This window comes from Lissotriton helveticus, chromosome 2_1 (genome assembly GCF_964261635.1).
Source record: "Lissotriton helveticus chromosome 2_1, aLisHel1.1, whole genome shotgun sequence".
Lineage (NCBI taxonomy): Eukaryota > Metazoa > Chordata > Amphibia > Caudata > Salamandridae > Lissotriton > Lissotriton helveticus.
In genome coordinates, this window is record NC_136059.1 from 280,834,805 (window position 1) to 280,855,980 (window position 21,176).

General features: G+C 47.1%; 1 protein-coding gene across 2 annotated transcripts in view; it reads left to right on the forward strand.

The window, feature by feature from the left end:
- POLI (DNA polymerase iota) overlaps positions 1 to 21,176 on the forward strand; it is a 310,209-nt gene that overhangs the window by 262,232 nt on the left and 26,801 nt on the right. For both annotated transcript variants that reach the window (XM_078677262.1, XM_078677263.1), the window contains 2 exons: positions 13,934 to 14,067; positions 15,901 to 16,109. In XM_078677262.1, coding sequence (XP_078533388.1) covers positions 13,934 to 14,067; positions 15,901 to 16,109 — 343 coding nt within the window. The remainder of the gene's footprint in view (positions 1 to 13,933; positions 14,068 to 15,900; positions 16,110 to 21,176) is intronic.

Consider the following 21,176-nt stretch of genomic DNA (forward strand, 5'->3'; position numbering starts at 1 on the left):
ATACCTTCCATACTTAGTAAAAGGAGACACAGAAGCCTTCGTCTGCAGGAGGAACCCAGATTTATTTAAATAGCCCGAGCTATGGAACAGAGTCCCAAGCTAGTCAGAGACAAAACCCAGGAGGCTAGTACTTCACTCTGTAGCTTACAAGCCTTTTATACATTTTTCATCCCAGTCTTTTGGCTGTCAGACCATTGTTTAATCAGGGCAGTGTTTACAGTTGATAACCAGATCCAGACGATGTTTGTAGTTAGTGACCTGGTCAATGCTTGGTACACATATCATTGTTCACTCGGCTTTGATCAAGGCTTAGTTTTTCAGTTCTTTGTTCTATTGCCTTGATCAAAGCCCGGTCCGTCAAGTCATTGTTTAATCACCCTGATCAGGGCCCAACAGTCAGACCATTGTCTAGATAACCTGATCACGGTGTCAAGGATGTTTGCCAGGCTGGGAGCAGGAGATGGAAAACAAGCTTGTTTACACTGCAAAGAACAGGGGGTTGGGTGTGCGACAGTTCCTGGGCAGAAATGCAGGCTGCAAGATGGTTTTTGTCATGTCAGTTTAGGTTTTCCTCAGGCATCAGCAGAAATGACCAGGTGGGTCGTGTGGAAGTGTTTGACACGAGGTGGCAATGAAAAGACAATGGAGTCCCGGTACAGATGATGCTAATCAGAAAAACACTTTTCCTCAGCCCCCAGAATTTGGAATTCCCTTTCCCCTGAAATCAGAATGAATTAGTAAATCACTTCAATCAAAAAAGAAGTCAAGCTGTTTTTGATGAACAAAAACCTACACCAGAACTCTCTGACTCAGCATATGGAAATTTAACTGACAGAATGTCTCAACGTAGGCTCTCACTCACTGTCGACGCCTGGATGCTCAACTCACTGACCTCCTCCCGATCTGCAACGAGTATTGACAGCATTTGTGCTGCTTGTCATGCTCTCTTCTTGCCTAACCTATTGTAAAGGGCTCTGATACCCTACTAGGGTCAAGTCTGCACTATATAAAAAAAATGTAAAATAAGTTACAAGAGAAAGTTGGCGTTGGGTTGGATCTGGTAATGAGGGCATTACAACCTTTTTAGGAAAGTCAGCTTTGGTGAGATTTATTATTTCCTTAAATATAACTGCTAGTCTATCTCTTTTGCCTATACGATATTACGTGTGATAACCTGGAGGAATTACTTCATGAAACACTAGAGCCATGTCAGCGCCCATCAATGATTCAGTTATGAGGAGTAAGTCCGTTTTTGTGTCATTGAGTAGGTGATATATGTAGCGCTTCGTTTGAGAGACTGATTGAGCATTTATTAGTAGGCAGTTTAGAGATTGTGTTTTGGTGGTGGTGTGACTTTGTTTTCTTGAAAAGTGAGCAGTATTTTAGCTCGAGCATTCGAGACTTCTTGTATATACTTATACGTGTATGTACTTTGTGGGCTCTGGAGATCTGCCCTAGGACTTATCTGCTTCTGCTTAGGGATTTTTTTTCTGCCAACTGCCTCTACCTGTCTTGATAGAAAAACGACCAGTAATGGTCAGTAAAATGCCAGAATTGCTTTCTGCTTGTTCAACTGCCTCTATTTAACTGTCTTGATCGAAAACAACCAGTAGAGGTCAGTAGAATACCAGAATTGCTTTCTGCTAAGGGACTTTATTTTTTTTTATTGTTCTGGCAACTGCCTCTATTTACCTTTCTTGATAGAAAACGACCAGCAGATGTCAGTAAAATACCAGAATAACTTTGCATTGTATAGATTCCAGTCCATGGAAATGGTCTTCCCCGAGCACCTGTAGACAATCATATTTTTTCAAATCTTGTATGTTCAGTGATATGACCACCGAAGGCCCTGCTTTTATATTACAAACAGAGCTTTGAACTATACCATTTCCTGCTGAAAGGCAATGTTTCTCTCCATGTGTTCCCATAACCTGGTGTGTCACACAGTTTGGTTCTCACTTTCCCTCCATGTTAAAGAACAGTAGATGTTTCAGCACCCAGGCTAATGTGCTGCGTAGCTAAATACAAATAAGGTCCCAAAGGCGAGACCAATTACATTGCAAATGCTTGTTTTAACTTGTGGCAGGTGTGGCAGTTCTGTTATTAACTATATGAGGATAGCAATAGTGTTGCTTTTCTTTATGGCATTCTTCGTCCTGCAGGCTTAGAAGGTATTTTGTTGGGTCCGCATGTCTACATTTTGGAGATAGTGGTTGAGAGTGAGTTGGTGAACTGTGTTGTTTTTGTAGAGTAACCTTGTTGTGTAATAGACATGGAAAGTTGTGAAGAGTGGCATGTTGTTTATTTTGTTTGCGTCTGTTTAGGAGTGGTTGAACACGTGGGACATGTTTTAAGGCTCTAAATTGTACTGCGGATGAGAAGCAGTTGAATAAGAGGTGTTGTGTTGGAGTATTTGTGGTAGGGGTTGGATAGAAAATTTGGGAGTAAAGATGGTTTGGGATTTGTATTATTTATGTAGACAGGAGGATGGGAGTGGGTGTATGTTTCTAATTTGTGACAATGTATTATGAAAATGTGTGTGTGTGAGATTTTGATGTGCTGGTGTGTATGCTTTCTTTTGTTTTTGTGAAGTAGTGGAAGGAGATATTGATGTAGTGGTTTTCCAAGAAGGATTTGTATGTAAAGTACTGTTAGCGAGTGGAAGTTGAATGGTAAAGTGGGTGGGGGGATGTGTTGGAGAAGAGACTATGTTGTGTGTGAAAGGGGATGGACAAGATTCTGAGCTTTTGTGTAAGAGTTGATAGCTGTAAGAGGGAATTTGTGTGGTGGAGGGGAGTGTAAAGATTGTTTGGTTGTGTTTTCTTGGTAAAAAGAAGAGGGTGTTGGTGGATGATATGGTGGAGGGTTGAGTATAGGTTTGGTGGGGATAGAAAGGGGTCTGTTAGGAGCAAGTAGAGGGCAGAGCTGGTTTTTTGTATGAACAGGAAGTGTGTGCCTGCATTAAAGTTATGTATAATGTGGCTTTTTGTTGTGTTGGTGATGTGTGGATTCGTTAGTGGTATAGGACAGAGTGGTATTTTGTGTAAGAATGAATGTGCCATTGTGTGATAGTTGGAGTAGAAGGGTGTATAGGTGTGGTTTGTATTGGTTGTTGAGACATTGAAATGTGGAATCTTCTTTCCCCAAGTTTTGCTTGAGTGGGTCACGACATAAAAATCCTTTATCTACTATGGTAATCCATCAGTTTTCATGTAATAAAATACCTGCCTACAGACTTTAACATTCACCTTTAAACCCCTTTTGCCTTTAATATGTGTTTTTCACAATGGTCAGTTTAGGCCTACTACATTTGCCGTACCTTTTCATAATAAATGGATCAATCCTATGGGATCTAACCTGACTTTTCCCTATGAACCAGTAAGGGCCTGTAGCCTTTATCATTGGCTTAACACCACAACCACCACAAGCCTACTGAAGTGCAGTTAACTGACAACCATCAGACATCCAGGAATAAAAGCACTGATATGAATGCAAAATTATAATTTGGCCTGTTCTCAAAAAGGCTTAACAAGGATTACTACAGTGGGAAATCTTCTACCCCAACCCTTGGATTTGTCAGAGGGGGTGACCAACTCCAAAACTATTACTTACTGAGGAAATACCTGTTTACAACCTATAACACAGTCTGATACTAATCCACCCATAAAGGTCGACGGGGTCTAACAAATGGTATTCAGAATAAATTAGCCGGCATTAATGACTTTGTGACTTTGTCATAAGTTTCATAACATACTGATCAGACCTATGGCATTGGGCATACCATTTTCCTGTCAACCAGTCAGGTCTTTTGTCTTCATCACTGACTTGTATCGAGGGTTAGATTTCCCACATGGCAGCCATCAAACATAGTCATCAAATCCCAATAGTACTTTAAATTCAGTTGGCAAGGCAAGCTACTGTCTATACTAACAGACATTACAATGTACACATCTTCTTCAGTACAAATCTTCTATCCCCATGGTTTGTCAGAGAGGGAAACCAACACCCTAGTGTAAAGTGGTAACCTGTGACATTCCATGCAACAAAGATACCCCTCTGCACACGTTATTATAAAGTAGCAACAATCCAACCATAAATCCATATTGACATTTACGTATTATTTTGACTATAAATACGAGAAGCCTGCTACAAGCCTGCTATCTTTATCTTGATTTTTCATATTAAACAGAACATTCCTATGATCTTGATCATTGGTTTTCCATCACAGTCAACACAGGCTTGCTGTATTGAACATACACTTTCCCACATGGCAAAACGTGCTATACAAGCACTCTTTCTCATGGAAACACACAACAACTTCTTCCTAATTAAATGCTATACTCCAAGGAACCAACATGTGGTTGGAACCTAAGACCCTCTCTCATTAGTACTTCTGAAACATCTTTATGTATTGATCACATAAAGCCTAGCTATAGTTGAACTGTCAAGTCAGCCTCAAAAAAGGATCGACTCTGACTTACAATCTATAAGTGAGATAAAACATTAAATGTGCCTTAAGCAGTTCTTTAAATGGGCTGGTACAGTCCTGCACGGAGTACCGGCACTTTATTTTGAGAAAGAGAGTACTAGCACTTATCAAGAGATACGTAATACTTTTAATTGGAGAGTATCAGCACTTCTCAGAAACAAGTAGGTACTCTGGTACTTCTATTTTTCCAATTCAAGCACTGGCCGTAAGAATATACTTTGCAAATACAAAATAGTCTGTCATGCAGTCCAAGGAAAAGAAACACCAAAAGCAGGCAAAAGGGAGCAGATGAGACTAAAATACTCCTGTGACTGATCCAGGATGTGGTAGAGAAAGGCTCAAGCCAGTAGGTGAAGGTTCCTTAGATGAAGAACCCAGTGGCCAAAAGATGCTGAACCAATGTACCAATATTTTGGGTAGTTGTCTCATTAATGGTAGCTACTACTTTCTCTTATGTGGTTTGGTTGATTTTCCTTCTGCCCAGCAATGTCCTTTGATATGTTTCTAGGCTCCCTTCACCCCAGCCCCAGTCTCCTTTGCTCCCCTTTGTGTTTCATCTCACCACAACAATCCCCAAGTATTCTCAATTGAGCCTTGGATACCACAAGTTTGTTTTTCTCTCGTGTCTTTTCTTTTATGCAAGGGGGTTCTGCTCATGTTGCACACCACAAAGGTCAACATCCCAGCCGCTCTTCATTGTGAACTTATGCCTTCATGTGTTTTTTGTCCTAGACCGGGGCAGCCAGATGTGCTCTCCCTTAGGTCTCCCCAGCACTTACACCATCACTGCCTGTGCCGGGATGGCTGATCTCTCTCCAGAACCACCTGTGTGCAACGAAGGGAGGCAAGGTCTAGATTAAAAAGCCATGCATGCCTGCAGGCTCATGACCGGCTTCTCACTACCGCATGGAAGGAGTTGTTTGTCTCCACCACAACCCACTCTTCCTCACTAATTTGAGCTGTGAAGTCTGGTGAATTATCTCTGTATGTGTCCTGTTCTGACCTGTTCTTGCTACAGCATGTATTCAGGTGGAATGTGGATGAGGGGAAAGGGAATGGAAGTGATTGGTCTCCATCTGTCTTAGCTCCTTATTACTCAAAGTTGTGTGTTTGTCTCCTTCTTTCATGACTTTCCCACACATGTCGGATCACGTCTACAGATGTTTCCCGGAAGACCAAGCACAATTGTCAATCTTCTGGCACAAGCTGTTTTTAAACCTTCTGCCCCATCTATACACACAAGTAATTTACAAAATATAACCTTTTCTATTTTTGGGTCAGTTGCCTCATTCCACCCGTTCACTGCGTTGCAACAAGCTCAGAATTATTTACAGATTCTTATCTCAAGCTAAATATTCCCATGATCTTTTTCAGACACCAGGCCTTAGATGGGGTGTGACAGAAACCTGCAGATGGACCCCACAGTGGAGAAGCTTAAAGCTTGTCCTGTCCTGTAATAGAGGCATGGCTCCTGTCCTGCCTCCACCCCTCCGCTGGAAAATATAATCCTGATTACTTCATGTTAGAAGGTGGTTCTGACCATCTGAGCTGCCCCGATTTTTTGCTTTTTGAACACCTCTTTGTTAAGCTGTTACTGTGGGAGAGCCTCATAAGTTGGGACTCACTCATGATGAATATTGACTGCATGTGTATTGTACCGGTGTTCCCCTGGAGCAAGTAGGCCGCTGCACTGCAGCTAAAGTAAAGGTTACATGCAGACACATGTGTACATGCGTGTGCACAAGTTTAAGGACTGTGCAGGGGAGATTACTGGTGTGTGCAGCCCAGGAGCAGCTACAAAGTGAATGGTGTGGCAGGACTTATGCAGAGCTGGGTTGTGACATGGAATAGGCTTTATACAATGGGAAGAAACATGTAGGGAATGTCAGTGTGCTTTACTGTTTTCACTCCATTACTCTCCTATGAGGATGGGGAGCACATGGGCTACTTTCACTTTCCTAGGGCCTACATATTTCAGACATGCACTGAAGTCCACTGTAACTTATGTGATCTGAAGTATTCTGCAGAGTCCAAAGTCCTATTTGTACTGCTTTTGGGTCATCCAGAAATGTCATATTTCTCAGAGTCAGCTCCTAACCAGAGCCTGGGGGCTGACCCTGCCAGGCTGGATTAATGACCTACCTCCCCAAACTGTAGCATCAGAGGCCTAGCCCTGCAAGACAAGCATTCCAAGGGCGATGGCCACCTCTTCAAGAAAAGATGATGGGTGGAGCTACAGATTAATCCATCAGCAGCTGTCACCTGGTGACAGGCACCAAGCTGCTCTGGAGAGAAGGCAGCGAGCGGGGAAGGGGCTTTCAGAGACCATGTGGCATGAGACCCCTGGACGACGCTGTTTTGAACAAACCCAGAGGCCTGGGCAGGAAGGAGGGGCATAAGGGGCAGAGAAGGATGTGTCGCTGTTTGATCGGGCCAACAGAGATAACCTGCCAGCCCCTACCCCATTCTTTAAAAAGAGTTTGCACGGGAAGAGGAGCTCTCTCTGGGGTGTGGCCTGCGGAGGACGACTGGTGCTGGAGCCTGGCACCATGGGCAGCTGGAAGGAAGAGCCTCTAGACTGGCCCAGGACCCTGACTTGCACCACAAGGGGAGGCCAGGACAAAGAGACCAGAAGCCTGGTCCTCTACGCAAGGAGAAGAGAGGCCCAGGAAGAGAGCCAAGCGAAAGGTTGGCACAGGGAGCCAGTGAAGACTGCTTCCTGCTGCATTCACCCTCCTGGAGATCAAGAGTGCAGAGGAAAGTGCTCCCAGTGACTGGGTAGCACTACCAGGAGCCAGATGAAATACGCCCCCTAAAAGGTAGGCGACCTTTGACCTCTGCCAGGACCAACGACTAATTGAATGGGGCTCTGCCGCCGTTCCAAGATGTGCCCCTGGGGTGTGTCAGGTCCCACGGGCTGCCCCCTCAAGAAGATAAGCCCACAAGGGGTGCCAGGAGCCCACCCTGGCCCCTGACGAGACTGGAGGGAGGGGAGCACCGTCGCGCCCTCTATCGGGAGACAACAAGCCGGGGAGCGCTGTCGCACTCTCCGCGAAGAATTCCCCAGGGGCCCGGGATCCCAACTCCGGGCCCGTCACTCCGAAGATAAGCTGGGGATCACCATCGCGCTCCCCGTGAAGGCTGCCTCGAAGACCAACGCTGAAGACCTCGACGGGGAGGGGTCCGGGATCCCAACTCCAGGCCCTGCGAGGGAGGGGGAGTGCCGCCGGACTCCCCCTTGGCTGGAGGAAGACGGGGAGATTGCCGTCGCACTCTCCCGAGGTCCGGTTGAATCAGCGGGAGTCTCCGTGTCTGCCAGCCAGAGCGGGCTGACCAGAGAGGGATCCGGGCTCCTGCTGCCGCACGCGAGGGATTATGGCCAGACGGGGAGCCGGCGGGAGCCACCGGGGATGGGCTCCTCCAGTGGCTCTCCAGCGAGCCTGCGGTACGGGGTTCCCGAGTGGGACCGGGACCCCGATGGGGAGTGAAGAGGTACAAGGGGCCCGGGTGGGACCAGCCTCCAAAAATCAGCTGGAGCTGCTGGGGGAGGGCTCCCCAAGCTGCCATCACAAACCTGGGGGTCCGGACCGGACCCTCCACTGAAGCCAAGACGTGGCCTGAGGCCCACAGCCCGGCTCTCCAAGAGCAGCAGGGGAGCCGCTGCTATGGTATCCGCGGGGAAGGAAGGAAGCGCCCCATAATGCCTTGTAGGGCCGGACCGGCCTGCAAGGGAAAACGGCTTTTCCTCGGTTGGCGGTGGCCCCACACGAAAATGGAAAGTCCCTCAATAAGTGTCCGGGGACTTGCAATGAATAACTTCTCAAGGGCTCAGCCAGGCATTAATAGCAACCTGTGGCTGCAACTTTTGTTCTTCAGCTGGTGGGTGCCTTAAGGATTGCACTGAGGTGTGAAATATGGATGGCTGTGCTGGGGATGTCTGGAGAAGGGCATCCCCTGGAGGTGAAGAGGTGTAATGGTACCACAACCAGAGGCATCCCCTGAAGGTGAAGAGGTGTAATGGCACCAGAACCTGAGGTTATCATTTTTAGAGGAACTGTAGGTCACACGTGTAAAATGTGAATTCATAAACAAAATGGGTTTAAACTGCCAGACACTCCTGCTAGGGTGTCTGGCTGTATCTGCTTAATCCTTTGATTTTAACTGTGGTGCCTTGTAGGGACTTTAATTGCAATGCATTACAACTGTTGTCAGCTATGATAAGTACCTCATTTAAAGTGATGCCCAAACATGTATTCTTGCTACTGCGTTAGGGGAAGAACAACCCAGGCTGTTAGCCACTAAGATGTAGAGGTGTATACTGTATAGTCAGTATACAATGCTGAGTCAGGGTTATGTGTCCCCTGGGCAGGATTACCTATTTTTAATGTTTGTTGAGATGATTTGGTGGGACGCCACTGGGATGGTGCCAGTTGGCTAGGCCCTCGCTCCAGGTTGTGTCAACCCACTGCATTAGGGGGCAAGACGATGTCGATGTGCATACATGGGAGTGGTGGTAGTAGACACCCCCCCCCTCCTCGCGGGAGGGGTGTCGATGTTATGCAATGTCACAAAGTAATTCCAACACCTTATGTATATTTGTAAATTGGTGCATAGTATTGAGTAGTGTGTGTGTCTAATAAATGTACTCTTACTTTTATAAAGCAAAGTACAGACTGGACAATCAATTAATGAGTGTTATTTCTGCGTATTTGTAATGGCGAGTACTAGCCTACACCACCTCCCTTGAATAAGCCTTAGACTGCTCGGCAACTCTACCCTCTGTCAAGCTCTATAATAGGGTGTTTGGTTCCCAGTGAAGGACAAATGTGACATGTTATTTGTGCAGGCCTCACAAATACTGCCTCGTTTTCAGACACTTCCTATTTAAATATTTACTACATGATATTTAACCGTATTTACAACCGTTTTCATGGAATCGCACCACTTTCTCACTGGGTGCCATTTCTTACTACCTTTCTTATAGAACTGGGAAGACCATCATTTGATCAATTATGTCTGATATTTTTTGGTGTATAGTGTGAGAACGTAGATTCATTTTACCTGTATTCCTTAATGATTGCTTCTGTGTTAAGAGAATGCAAATCCACATACGTGCCTTAATGTGTTTTGCCATATTTTATTAATCAATAATGATTTCCCTTTTATGCCTCTGCTTGAACCCTACTCTAAAGCCTTTACTCTAGTTCACACCTCCACACATTTTAAATTGATTCTAATCTTTGTTATTCCATGTTGCACACTGCATATTGTAGCTGAAGAATTCTACAAAGTGTAGCCTCTTTCTGAAGTGTATACATCGAAGTGAGGATTTCGGAGAATAGTAGAGTCGGGTATTGCTGGCAATACTTGTATATTTCCTTTCAACGTCTTCTTGCATTCTTCCTACCTAGTCATTAGTGCGTATGTATAGGTTTTGATTGCATCACATGCTCTCGCTTCCATTCACTTGCATCGAGGAAAGGTGCATAAATAAAGTACTAAAATGTATGGACTATTTTTGCATTAAATGTCTAACTCGTGTACCATAGCCCAAGTTGGTAACTGTGACGCAAATTGTGTGCACAACAGAGTGTTTATATAAGATGTATTTACATTGTTCTATGGTGTATGTTAATGTGGTGTGGATTTAGCTACTTTTTGCCAGTTTTATGTTTTTTGTGCTGAAAAACGATGCTATCCTGCGACCAAACCCTTAGTTTAAGCTTATCGATGTCAAGCCCTCCTTGGAAAGTTATTTTTCGTGGGTTGTCCATAAGATTAGCAAACCAGTGCACATTATGCAGAAATCAGTTTCAAGACTCAAGCCTTTATCCGACATCAAACATATGCGTAGTCTCTTTTTTGCAAATATATATATATATATGTATATGTATATATATATATATATATATATATATATATATATATATTCACTGAAAAAACCATAGGTTTCACACCAGTTATAGTTAGCTGGTCATTTTACTCATACAAAACCTTTGAAATTCCCCTGTTATAGTTAGTTCAGCTAACTATAACTCGCGCGCCTGCAATGCACTGCTGATGACGTCACATATTACATCACTCATGACATGGTCAGTGACATCACTCATGACATCACTGATGACATCTCAAATGACATCCCTGATGACATCACTGATGACATCATCCAGTGAATGTGTCTCTTTCTGAAAGATAAATAAATATTTTTTATTTATGTATATCTAAAGGTCGATGGAAGATTGAATGGGTAAATAAGTCTCTAAATGGATGTTTTTTTTGTAAAATTGATTTTACAACTGACTTATTAAGTATATCTTAGTGAATAGGTGTATTAGCGAGTAATCTTTAAATATTGAAATATCTCTATCAGTGTCTCACTTTGTATATAAGTGGCTGCATGGGGTGGTGAGTAGCTACATGAGTGTGTATATGGGTTATTAGTTGTTTTTTTAAGTATCAGAATGAGTGTCTGTATGGTTCGGTGGGGAGTATTACTTAGCGCACAGATGCATGAATGACTGACTCACTGTTCGTATGTGTTTTGAAGACAGCATGTGTGCATGATTTTATAGGTGGATGAGTGTGTGTATGGGTGAGTTAGTGAGTATATTAGTGAGTGAATGACTGTCTCAAAAGTACCTTTGAGTAACTACATATGTTTTAAACTAGTATAGGTGAGTATTGATGTATATAAATGAGTATATGTGAGAGCGAAAGATTGTAAGTGTTCCTGTTTAAATAAGTATGTGTTTCTATAAGTGATTGTTGTAAAGAGTAAGTATGTGTACGATTCTGTAGAAATTAGTGTAGTGGTAGGTGTATAGCTGTATATGCAAGTAACTGGATGTTTGATAGTTTATTTGCATGTGTGAGTAACTCTATAGATGAGTGTCGGTGTGTAATAAGATGTATAGGTGTATGAGTACATATGATGAGTGAGTACATGTATGAGTGCCTATATAGAACTGTTAGTGAATGACTGGATATGTATGTAGATTTTTGAAATACTGAATAGGTTGTTCTAACTGGGATTGGTATCTCCATTTTTGTGAAAATGTTACTTTCTATTTTTGATCGTGTGTATCAAAGGAGAGGAGGTCTGCCACAAGGATGATGTCATCAGTGATGTCATCAGGGATGTCATTTGAGATGTCATCAGTGATGTCATGAGTAATGTCACTGACCATGTCATGAGTGATGTACTATGTGACATCATCAGCAGTGCATTGCAGGCGTGCGAGTTATAGTTAGCTGAACTAACTATAACAGGGGAATTTCAAAGGTTTTGTATGAGTAAAATGACCAGCTAACTATAACTGGTGTGAAACCTATGGTTTTTTCAGTGAATTTCAAAGGTTTTTAAAATGCTAATTCCTAACTATAACTTGTGTAAAACCTTTGATTTTTTCAGTGAATTTCAAAGGTTTTTTAAATGCTAATTCCTAACTATAATGTGGCTGTAACCTATGTTTTTTCAGTGAATTTCAATGGTTTTGTAAATGAAATTTTTTTAATGTAATAATTGTTATATTTTTTATACTGATTTACTACATTCGTATAATTTTTTTATTTTTAGATATATTATTTTTTTTAATTACATTACATATTTTTAATATAAATTGATAAAAAATGTTTGCAACGCAGCCCCCTGATGCGTTTGCAGAGGGGGGACTAATTACACTTGCATACTGGGGGTCCCTGGGGGCCAACTAGCCCACCAGGAACCTCCAGTATTCCCCAGGGGGCTGCATTGCAGAGAGGTGTAATGAGGCCACACCCTTTTTTTACACCTCTGTGCAGCGCAGCCCACGGGCGCGTTTGCAGAGGGGGAACTAATTCCCCTTGCATACTGGGGGTCCCTGGGGGCCAACCAGCCCACCTGGTACCTCCAGTATCCGCCAGGGGGCTGCATTGCAGAGAGGTGTAATGAGGCTATGCCCCTTTTTACACCTCTCTGCAACGCAGCCCCCTGGTGCGTTTGCAGAAGGGAAACTAATTCCCATTTTATATTGGTTGTCCCTGGGGGCCAACTAGCCCACCTGGAACCTCCAGAATGCGCCAGGGTTCTGCATTGCAGAGAGGTTTGTTTGCGTGAGGGGGAACTAATTCCCCTTGCATACTGGGGGTCCCTGGGAGGCAACTAGCCCACCAGGAGCCTCCAGTATGCGCCAGGGGGCTGCGTTGCTTTGCCCCGGAGGGCGGCGGTCCCCGGGGTAGTGTGGGGGGGATTGGGCACCCCCCACACTTCTTTATCACACACAATTTGGTCCCCCACAATTTGGTCCCCCTGGGGGGTAATTTTTAAATAAACATACCGGGTTTTAAAAAAAAACATTTTTGGCCTTGGGGGTCCTTGTGGGACCCCATGAGCAGGCCCAGGGGGTCAGGGTGCTTCTACCCTACCCCCTTTTTGTGTTTTACACTTTTGTTTTTCTGCTTTCTTGTGCCTCGGTCTACTGAGCACAAGATGGCTGCCAACACTTCCTGGTTTGAAGTGTTGAAAGCCAATGAACATGCAGCTCGTGCTTGAGAAGTTTTAGAACTCAAAAAGGGGGAGGGTAGAAGCACCCTGACCCCCTAGGCCTGCTGAGGGGTTCCCACATGGACCCCCAAGGCAAAAAAAAAAAAAAGCAGGCCTAGGGGGTCAGGGTGCTTCTACCCTGCCCCCTTTTTGAGTTCTACACTTTTTTTTCTGCTTTCTTGTGCCTCAGTCTACTGAGGCACAAGATGGCTGCCATCAATTTCTGTTTTGCAGCCAATCAGCATGAAGCTCGTGCACGGCAAGGTGCGCGCACGGTGCGCGCTTATAGATATATCATTGATTTTAACTTTAATTTCTCAGCAACTACTGGAGGGATTTATACCATTTAAACAAAAGCGTGATCTGCGTACCAGACCCTACCATTTTCCCAAATTTGGTGTAATTCCGTTCAGCGGTTCGGGCTGTAGCCGTGTCTAATCGTCCTATGGAAATTAACATGGGGAAAACACGTTTTGGGACCACCCTTTTTTCTCGGCCCCCGCTAGACGAATCTTCCCGAGACTTTCAGGGAAGGAGCGGAGCGGGCCATCTTCTTTGAGAAATTCACGGAGATTCATCAACCGGCGATAAAGTTATTCCCAATAGAATGTTGCGGATTTCCTATGGAAACTAGGTCCTAACTATAGCTACCTACTGGCGACCGCCAGTAGGTAATATATATATCCATATCCTTGCCATGGCTACTAATGCACTCTGTCGTGCAGGAAAGCAAAGTGAACACAACCTAAAATAAATTAGTACTTAGTAGCATATTTATGGACGTGATCTCCCCACGCAAATTGTTAAGAAACATCATTTTCATTTTAAGTTTTATTTGTTTTCTGTGGAAAGACCGTTGCAAGAACATAGTCTACTGTATATTTGCTATTAGTTTTTTACTTTTGTTTCTTTTTTTAAACTAGAGTCCACAAGGATGGGCGGAAGCCTCACACAATCCGCCTTACCATCCGTCAGTATTCACAGACCAACAAGTGGTCTAATCGGGAAAGCAGACAGTGCCCTGTTCCTTCACACCTTATTCAGAAGCTTGGTGCAGGTAATGTAAGAAAGTAAGAGTTGCAGCGAAGTCTGGTGCGGAGGCAGCAGCAGTGGTTGAGCTTGTGTGTCTTGATGAAGCGCAGTGTGGTTTCTAATGTAAAATGTAAATGCCATTTGTAAAGCGCACAGCTACCTCCAACGGAGGTGTCCCGGCGCTGTCCGTATACCACTTAGGAACCCTTCCTGGTTTTTCCCTGTGGAATGTCCACTCCTGGGCACCCCCAAGGTGAAGCCAGGCATCCCAGAGCTGTTGGGGCCGTTGTGGAGATTAAGCAAGCTATTGCCCAGAGTTGCAGAGTGGGACCCATGATTAGAATAGGCACCGAGGCGAGAATTATCAGGTCCGAGGAAATTGAGCCCAAGACCTGCCGAGGCGGGTATTGAACTCTGGTCCCAGACCAGACCTCTGCATCAGGGTCTGCCGCTCTAACCATTTGAGCCACACTTCTCCACTAATAGGCTGGTATTTGCACATCAATAGAGGTAGTTCAGCTGCTGGATCTTAGCCATACATAAAAAGCAAGCCCCATAGAAGGTGAAGGACCCTTTGACCCTTCCTGCCGAAAACAGTTAGCTGGGCATCCTCATCCTCGGCAAAATCCTCAGTAATCATCCTGCCTGGACAAGAATTCACTGCAAAAACTTCTCATTGCAGTCAGCCAACTCTCATCCAATCCTTCCCTCAGGTTGCAAAAGGGCATTAAATAACTCTGATACTTTCTGCCCTAAATTATGCTCTGTACTTATAGTACCCTGGCTCCTAAAACCTCAGTGCAACTTGTACCAATTTTCCAGATCCCCTGGAGGAAGAGTGAAGAGAAAGTTGTATGAACTGTAGGGAGAACCAGCAAGGCATCTGCAGAGTGGCAAAAGCCAAATGTAGCCACTATCTCTACAGCGTGCCCGCTGAGCTGAGTGGCTCACTGCTGGTTGTCACTGTGCATGTCTTCCCCACTTCACCTAAATGACCACTTCTTCCAACTGAGGTGATCCCCCTCAGATATAGCCCTCACACAGCTATGGTGACTAGACTGTGCCAGTGCAACGTAGTGCTGTCATCAAGAATACCAGCTCAAATGCACACACCCATCGATTCACACAGTAACATTGTATAAAAGCTCTACATGATGTTGGCGAACGGGTCACTCCTTCACAACAGTGACGGATATCCCGTCCGCCGAAATATCAATCCCATAGGATATAATGGGATTTATATCATTCCCATAGGATATAACAGGAATTAGATGATAGCGTACGGGATAACCCATCACCACTGTGACTGAGTAGCCCATTCACCAAGATCTAAATCAGGCCCTTACCGTTTAAAGTACACCAAAACTACATAGAAAAAAGTAACAGTAAAAATGTATCAAATAATTATAAAACCAGTATGAAAAAGTTCATATAAATAATAGACTAAAGTAAATGGTTCTAAACCTAACTGTATAATAGACATTGGTGGAAATGGAACAGTGTATCTTAAATTTGCAATGAAGATATGTGAACTGCTACCTTAGTATGCATATTGGGACACTGGCATGTTGATGATGTTACAAGTGTGGATAAGGGATTTAAGGAGCAACAAATTAGAGGAGGAAGGGCCTTGTATGACAGCGCTGTCCGATCTCGTACCTGGCCTTACAAATTAGTATAGCAGACCATTTTGAGGTCTGTGTTGCAAAAAGATGATTTTACACTGCATTAGATGTTGCATGCGCATGTTGCGTGTAACTGGGCTAGTTATGTCTTTTGTTATGTTGTTAGATGAAACTGGTTGTCGGAGTACAGTATAGAAATAAGCCAATTAATTTGTATTTGAACTTTCCACCAGGGAGCGACGATGTTGTGATTCCATTGGTCGAGCTGCTAATGAATCTTTTTAAAAAGATGATAAATGTCAAGATGCCGTTCCATCTTACGCTATTGAATGTGTGCTTCTCTAAGCTAAAAAGTGTTTTCAACTCAACCAAGGGATCCATTGGGTTTTATTTGACTCAGAAGACATCATCTTCTTCCCCTCAGTCACAGAAGACCGTTAAGGTAGGGTTGAGTATATGTGTATTTATGGTTTCTGTTTAAGTTTACATTAGTCCTCATTAGACTGTATGAGTCATGGCTGCTTGACTGGACCGTGAAGTACTGTTCTGTTATGCCAAGGGTATCGTTTGTGGGTGTTTAATTTTAGGTCAAGTAACAGAACATCTCTCTTCTAGCCCCTCCAAGCTGTCTTACCCACCCAAAACAAATCATGATGTTTTCCCAGTGTACTAGGCCCTCCTATGAAAGAGTTCTACCACCCACAATATGTTTCCCAAGGTGTGAGCCACCATGCTCAATATGAGTTGATTACTATGTGCAGTGGCACCCAATTACATGATTCTGTGGTGCCCAGAGGTCTTCGCATTGCACCTGCTGCACCTTAAAATTGGTGCACAATTATGAGATGCACACAGAGGTATTTTAAAGGACTGGTTTAAAATGCAAGTGGAATCCTTACTCCTCAGAACCCCCTTCCATCCATCCTTCCACCCACCACAATCACTTTTCATGTCTGCTCTTATCAACTCAGTCCCATAAGGTCCTGAACTCTATCCAATCATAAAAGGATTAAAAGTAGCATTTTTCTTATATACCATTTTATCAGTTTTGAAGTATAGAGTTTGCATATTTTAGCTTGTTGCATCAGTTGTCTTTTCTTGATCTAGTAGGAGATACCAAGACAATATGATTGTACATTTAACATTTTTGTACGTTTACTTATCTTTTGTTCTCTCTAGATATTCAAATCTTTTCTAGATTAAAAACTGCTCAGGATTGACATACACTTCTCCACACCTGAGATATTTCATTTTAGTAAACAGTAATTATAATGTGCGGGCTTGCATTATGCTAATAAATACTGTACTACAATTTGATTAACTTCAGTTCAATGTAGCAAAAAATGGATAATGCCACTGTTAGAAATTACCCTTTCTAGTGTGCTTTCCCGCGACCTTTTCCTTTTGTCCTTCCTGGTTTTCTGCAGATCTATGTGCCAGTCTTTGGACTTTGAGCATTTTGACACTGCCAATCTGAAAGAGACATGTTAGTATTAGATTCCTTACCTTAGAATATCCCCAGGCGTCAGACTGGATCCGGAAATTTTTGCGTAGCAGTACCCTTGTGCGTCGGTAGGCGTCGTCTGCGGCACCGCGTCCGTCGTCGTGGGCGCCGTGATGACGTCGTCGGAGTACTTAGACGCCGCCTCCGCGTGCTGACGTCAGTTCTTCTTTTTTCCGCACCAGCAAGCGCAGATCTGGAAAAAGCAGTAACCCTAGTCAATTTTTGACTAACTTTTTGATCGTTTTTTGATCATTTCTCAAAGTCTTTCGACTCCGATTGGTGCCGTAGGGATGCCCGGCTTTAAGCACTGCGAGGATTGCGACCGCACGATGTCGGTCACCGATCCTCACCACCTGTGTTTACCATGTCTAGGCGTCGATCACGACGACAAGACCTGCTCCGACTGCCGGGCCCTCTCTTCGAAAGCCAGGCGGGAGCGGTCCCGCAGGCGACTCGAGCTCTGGCAGTCGGTCCCGCACCGCGAGAGGTCTCGGTCCCACGGGAGGTCGAGGGACAGGTCGCGGGCTCGGAGCCACCACAGCTCCGAGAGTAGGCCGCACTCCTCCGGGTCGCAGTCGTCGTCAGGTAAGAAGCACAAGAAGTCCAAGAGGCGTCATCGCTCTGCGGACTCCCCCTGACGCTCGCGCGATGCGGCCGGGGGTTCGGGTGACACCGCTCACGCGGCTCCGTCGGAGTCGCGGGCGCCGCGTTCAGCTCCACACCCTCCGGTCCCTGGGCTCAACGCGACGCCGGAGGAGATCGAGCGCTTCGAAACTCTCTCCTCTGACGGGCTCTGCGGCGCCTTCGGGCCCAGCGGACCCGTCTGGGGCCTTTAGCGGGTCGGGGGTTGCGGCCCCGACGCCGTCGGGTGCTTCGGCCCCGACGCCGCCGGCGCCTTCGGGCCCGGAGCCGAGGGACGCCGCTGGACCTTCTTCGGGATCTGGATCGTCGCCGGTGGACCTTACGACCTCCCTGGCGTCGGACCATCAGGTGTCGCCTCCGGCGCCGCCCGAGGTCCCCGATGCCCCCTTCACTCCTGTTCCGACGTCGGGACGGCCCCGTTGGGCGCCGCTCCAGACGTCGTTTGGGGAGTTTCACTTCTATGAGCAGGCCCCATTAGTTGAGAACCCTGTGTTTCAGGAGATGGGTGATGAAGGGGATTGGGAGGGGTCTGAGGACCCTTTGACCCGAGAGTGTCAGTCTCATGAGGACTGGGCAGGAGACCTTGGGGAGGCCAGTGGCCTGGACACCTCTCCAGACACTGGTTTTGTCTCCCCTCCTACCGTGGCTTCGGAGGAGGGGGCAACCTACAGTGTGGTGTTGATGAGGGCTGCCAAGGCCTTGGGCCTTGAGCTCCCCGTCGCGGCCGTGAGGACTAATCTCCTCACTCAGGTCCTTAAACCGCAGTCAAGCTCGGCCGAGCCTCTGCTGCTCTTTAATGAGGCCTTGACCGACGTTCTTCTGGGCACTTGGTGCAAGCCCGCTACGGGTTCGCCCGTAGATAGGAACGTGGCCAGACGCCACCTCCCAGCACCGGGCGACCCATGTTTCCTGTCCACCCACCCTACCCCCGAGAGCCTGGTCATCCAGGCCTCCAATTCCCAGACCGCATTCCCGTCGGCACCGCCGGACAGGGAATCCAAGAGGTACGAGCAGTACGGCAAAAAGATCTTCTCGTCCCTTAGTCTAGGACTGCGGTCTTCCAACACCGCATGCCTCTTGGGCCGCTACACCCACTCTCTGTGGGATACGGTTGCGGAAGTGCTGCCAGAGTGTCCGTTGGAGGTACGGGCCAAACTCGGCCAAGCCCCTGTGGAGGGCCGGGATGCAGCCAAATATTCTATTCCGGTGTGGGCTGGATACCACCGACTTACTGGGTAGAGCGATGGCAACAACGGTGGCGGTCAGACGTCACGCCTGGTTGAGGTCCGCCAACTTTTCGGCCGATGTCCAGAACACCTTGATGGACATGCCGTTTGATGGCCGTCGCCTCTTTGGCGACAAGGAAGACCATGCGCTCGAGCGCTTTAAGGACTCCAGGGCTACGGCCAAGTCCTTGGGCCTCTCGGCCCCGCGCCAGCAATCTGCTGCCTTTCATTGCTTTCGTGGCCACGGAAGGGGTGTACCCACACGTGCCGCCGGCCACGCTCCGCAGGGTAATACCCAACGCGGTGGCGGCCGTGGGACCCGCCGTCCCGGCGGTCGGGGACAAAGGCGAGGTCAGTCCACACCTTCCCCCGCAGCATCCGCCTCAAAACCCTCCTAGTCCGTGCTTTCAGGCCCATGTGACGCCAGTGGGGGGCAGGGTTCGCCATCACCACCTCCACTGGCGCACCGTCACTTCGGACAGGTGGGTGCTGCAGATCGTCCGAAGGGGCTACTCCCTCCCCTTCGAGGCGACTCCTCCAGCCATGCCACCGCAGAACCACCGTGTATCGGGGGATCATTTGCGACTTCTGCAGGAGGAAGTTACGGCCCTATTGGCCAAGGGGCCATCGAGCGCGTTCCTGGGCCAGATGTAGGGTGTGGTTGCTACTCCCACTACTTTCTGGTACCCAAGAAGGGCAAAGGGGGCCTGCGCCCTATCTTGGACCTAAGGAACGTCAACCGCTTCCTCCGGAAGGAGAAGTTCAAGATGCTGACACTGGCTCAGGTCCTAGCTGCCCTGCACCCAGGAGACTAGATGGTAGCGTTGGACTTGCAGGACGCTTATTTCCACATCCCCGTCCTGCCGGCCCACCGGCGCTACCTGCGGTTCACGGTTGGTAACGAGCACTTTCAGTATACCGTGCTCCCCTTCGGCCTTACCAGCGCCCCACGAGTGTTCACAAAGGTGATGGCGGTGGTCGCAGCTCATCTGCGCAGGTTAGGGGTTTCAGTCTTCCCCTACCTCGACGACTGGTTGTTGAAGGCGGGCTCGCCCCAGACAGTCGTCAGCCACCTCCAGACTACGGCAGATCTCCTGCATCGGCTGGGGTTCTCCATCAATGTGCCAAAGTCACACCTGTGCCCCTCTCAGAAGCTCCTTTTCATCGGAGCGGTTCTCGACTCGGCGCGGTTTCGGGTTTATCCACCCGAACAGCGGGTCCGGGATATTCAGGCTCTGATTCCAATCTTTCAGCCGTTATCCCGGGTCTCGGTCAGGTTGACGCTGCGGCTTCTGGGGCTGATGGCCTCCTGCATCCTGCTGGTGCATCACACCAGGTGGCGAATGCGGGCTCTGCAGTGGGCGATGAAGTTTCAGTGGGCCCAGCATCAGGGCAACCTGTCCCACCACGTCCTGATCTCGGAGGGCACTGAGAGACAGCTGTAGTGGTGGCTCACGGACCGCGATTGGGTCAGCGGCAGATCCCTCTCCCTTCCCCAACCGGTGCACGTAGTTGTGACGGATGCGTCCCTCCAGGGCTGGGGAGGCCACATGGGAGAGGCGGAGATCAGAGGCCTCTGGTCTCCGGCGGAGGCATGGCTCCACATCAACCTGTTGGAGTTATGGGCGATTCGTCTAGCACTGAAAGCATTCCTCCCCTCTGTCCGGGGGAGTGTAGTGCAGGTGTTCACGGACAACACCACCGCCATGTGGTACTGCAACAAACAGGGCGGGGTGGGGTCGTGGACCCTTTGCCAGGAGGCTCTGCGCCTCTGGCAATGGCTGGAACACCAGGGCGTGACCCTGGTGGCTCAACACCTGGCAGGTTCTCTGAACGCCAGGGCGGACGAGCTCAGCCGTCGGTGCATGATGGATCACGAATGGCGTCTGAACTCGGACATGGCGCAAGGCCTCTTTCAGCAATGGGGAGAGCCTTGGTTAGATCTATTCGCCACCGAAGAGAACGCGCAATGTCATCAGTTCTGCGCGTTGGAATTTCCAAGGCGGCACTCGCTCGGAGACGCTTTTCGTCGTGAGTGGAGCTGCGGTCTACTGTACGCCTTTCCGCCTATACCACTTCTGCCCAGAGTGCTGAAGAAGATCAAGCGCGACCGGGCCCAAGTCATCCTTGTGGCTCC